Source organism: Propithecus coquereli, unplaced genomic scaffold (genome assembly GCF_000956105.1).
Source record: "Propithecus coquereli isolate 6110/MARCELLA unplaced genomic scaffold, Pcoq_1.0 Scaffold3, whole genome shotgun sequence".
Taxonomy (NCBI): domain Eukaryota; kingdom Metazoa; phylum Chordata; class Mammalia; order Primates; family Indriidae; genus Propithecus; species Propithecus coquereli.
Genome location: NW_012148618.1, coordinates 20,182,578 through 20,185,997, shown reverse-complemented (window position 1 = coordinate 20,185,997; position 3,420 = coordinate 20,182,578). Strand labels below are relative to the sequence as shown.

The window sequence follows — 3,420 nt, the reverse complement described above, 5'->3', positions numbered from 1 at the left end:
CAAATATCACATGATCTCACTTTTATGTGGAATCTAAAGAAATCAGACTTATAAATTGGAGAACTTTCTGTTTTGTGCAAATTTCTTTTCTTTATATATGTTAAGTGTAGATTGTGTAGTTGAAACGTGCTAACTTTCTTGAATAAATTAAATATATAGGATCTCATTTAATTGTTGCATATCCCTATATCTTAGAATAATAGCCTGTTACATAAGTGAATCAAAAATTTCTATTAACATTATTATTTTTACTATAATCTTCTTCCATAAACTTACCAAACAGGTATGAGCATTATATTGGAAGTTAGAGACCTGGATTCTAGTCTGTCTCTTGATTACTTATCTGGATAACTTTAAATAATTCTCTTAACTTTTTGGAGCATCAGTGCAGTCACTGAAGTAGAGGGGCTTAAGCTGGGTGATAACTAACTTCATCTGAGATCTAAGATTCTATGTATCTATAAATCCTGCTCATTTGGTTTGGTAATTTTATAGAAAACTACCACTAAATTTGATAATTTTTGTTTTTTATTACCAAAAATTATTAATGCCAACTTGTGCTTCTATAGCTAACATAATAAATGAATTTGAACTCTAGTTTATCTTTATTGCTTAATTCATGAATTTGGGTTCTAATTCATCTCTTGATTATTTAATAGAGCAAGAATTCAGGGTATTACATTAGGACTTTAATCTTGACATTATTATTATATATAGATTTCTTTCTTCTTACAACATATTTACTTTGTTTCTAGGTTAACTGTCATGTCATAATTTTACTAGTTCTGGGTATGGCTGTCTCTTCTCAGAAATTGCTTTAATTTCACACTGAGTTACTGATAATGAAAGAGTAGAAAGTAACAAAGACATTGATTGCCTTCTGCTTAACAACTACTATGCAAGAATCTTCATTAATTCATCAGATGTTTGCATGCTTTCTGTGTCCCAGCCACAGTGCTCTGTGCTTATTTAATTTTACTATACCTCTTCAAGGTTTATATATATTACCTATTTTTGGAAGATGAGAAAACTGGGACTTACTCAACTTGCCCAGGGTAATATAGCTAATGAATAACAGAGCCAGTATTAAAATCCAAATCTGCATTATGCCAAAACCCATGCTCATTTTACTATACCAATTGATCTGCTCATACAAATAGGTAAAATTACTGACATTATGCAAACAAATTCAAATTTTAAATTGTAATATTGACTTTAATTTCATACATGTTTTAATTTTTCAGCCTGACAGAGAAAATCAAGATTGCCTATTTGATAGAATTTCAGAAAGTTATGTGATACTTTTCATGAGCATACCTCTAAGTCGAAAGGATGCATTCTTTCAGGTAAACAGAAATTAATAGTTATGCTATTAGGAAAAAAAAACAGTTATTTTATTTAAACATATATGAGAATATATTTTGTCACTTTTTATTTATTTATTTATTATTCCAGGGTTTTGTGAGGGTACAAACATTATAGTTACACTTTATGTCTTTGCCTCACCCAAATGCGGGTTAAAGGCATGCCCTTCCCTCCCTTTAGTGCTCCCCGTGTCCTTTAGTTGTAGATTTGCCCTATTTTGTCACTTTTGACAGCAAAATTGTCTGGTATAGAGTAAATAATGGTAATATTTTAAAAGTTATGCTCTTACCACACCCTCTCCCAAATATTGTATTCCCTTGCTTCAAAGTCTTACTGAATCTTCTTAGTGGTATAGGTATTTTGTTTGCATACTAATAATTTGAAAATTCTTGAATTATTCTATGTATGTTGTTGTCTTTTTTGTATTTACCTACAAAATTATTTATCATTTTTCTTTTACTTTATAATGAAATGAATCTTGATCCGTTTAAGAGGACTTGACAATTTTATGTTATGCCTGAGTACTAAGCACCTGTCACAGTAAAGTACAATGCATAAAATTATGAATCGAATGCTTATTGGACCATTATTTGGTCCAATCTTTTGGACCATTATTCAGTCTACCACAGTGACTTCTAAGGGATCTACTAATTCTAAAATTTTATACAATTAAGGGCTTAATGTGTGGTTGTAAATACTTATCTGAGTGCAGAATACCAAAATGGTTATGTAATTTTTTCTTTAATATAAAAATATAGTATCTTTCAATGTTTAGTCACTCTCTGAGAGGAATTTAGTAGTGTAGGGATTTGAAAGCTAACAGGATACTGGTAGTGCCATATATTTATTGGTATCTGATTATGGTTTTACTATGTTTTTCTTTTTTCTTTTTCTGTTTTATTTTTTATTTCAGAATATTATGGGGATACAAATGTTCAGGTTACATATATTGCCTTTGCCCCACTTGAGTCAGAGCTACAAACGTTCCCATCCCCCAGACAGTAAGCACCACACCCATTAGGTGTGAGTACACCCATCCCCTCCACCTCCAACCCGCACTGATTACAATATATAAACTCACCCACACAAGCTTCAATTATTTAAAAATATACCTTTTATTATTATGACCCATATACATCACTTTCTAAAAGAGAATAGCAATAGCAAGATTAAATGGAAATAAGTGGATAATTATGAAACCTTAATTATTAACTTCATTCCTTATCTGATTTAATTTTTTTCCCAAAATAACTGTCAGATTGACTTGATTTTCAAATCTTCATTGTTCATGTCTCCCAATTAGGGGTATAAAGAAGTAACAGAATGGCCAAAAGCAAGTTATAAGAAAAAAGGGACATAATATATTTGAAAAACTAAGTAATAATTTCTTTGGTAGTTAACAAATATTACAAAAAATATAAAATTACTCTCATATGACTCTATTTTGGTAGGTATATCCTGATTGTTTGGCACAGGCTATCTATGCAACATTCGTAGAGGCATTTCCAGAATCTAGTAACCTCTTTAATGATGAATTTAAAGAAGATCTAGGGAATAATATTTTTCTTTGGTTATCAGGTATGGATATATCGTTTAAGTATTGACCATTATTTTGGTTCCTAAAATTTTTGGATTGCAGTATTTTGTTTACTCTAGTAAAGAAATTGGTAGCTCTTTGTATTACAAAACATGCCATGTCAATTCCTATGTCTTAAAATAATAATGATTATTTATTTTCTTCTGAAAATTTTTATATCACAATTAATTAGTTATCAGCTTTAGAAGCCAAATAATATTATAAGCAATTGAATTATTGTAGAAAACTGAATTGCCACAGAAATAAAGTCATACTATGTATATACTATATTTGGAAGATAAATATTTTAAGCTACCAATTACATAGCTCAGCTACTGTAATCTACTGTAATAAGATTTTACATAGTAATAATAATGTAAATACCGATATTCATCCAATGAAAATTATTATATAACACCTTTGATAATAGGTAAAGGAAAATGAGCTTTTATGTGGTTATGATGGGATAGGGAGGTGAA

General features: G+C 29.8%; 1 protein-coding gene across 1 annotated transcript in view; it reads left to right on the top strand.

The window, feature by feature from the left end:
- FAM227B (family with sequence similarity 227, member B) overlaps positions 1–3,420 on the top strand; it is a 225,297-nt gene that overhangs the window by 59,140 nt on the left and 162,737 nt on the right. The window contains exons 6-7 of the mRNA XM_012649149.1: positions 1,245–1,346; positions 2,817–2,943. Of these exons, the coding sequence (XP_012504603.1) occupies positions 1,245–1,346; positions 2,817–2,943 (229 nt within the window). The remainder of the gene's footprint in view (positions 1–1,244; positions 1,347–2,816; positions 2,944–3,420) is intronic.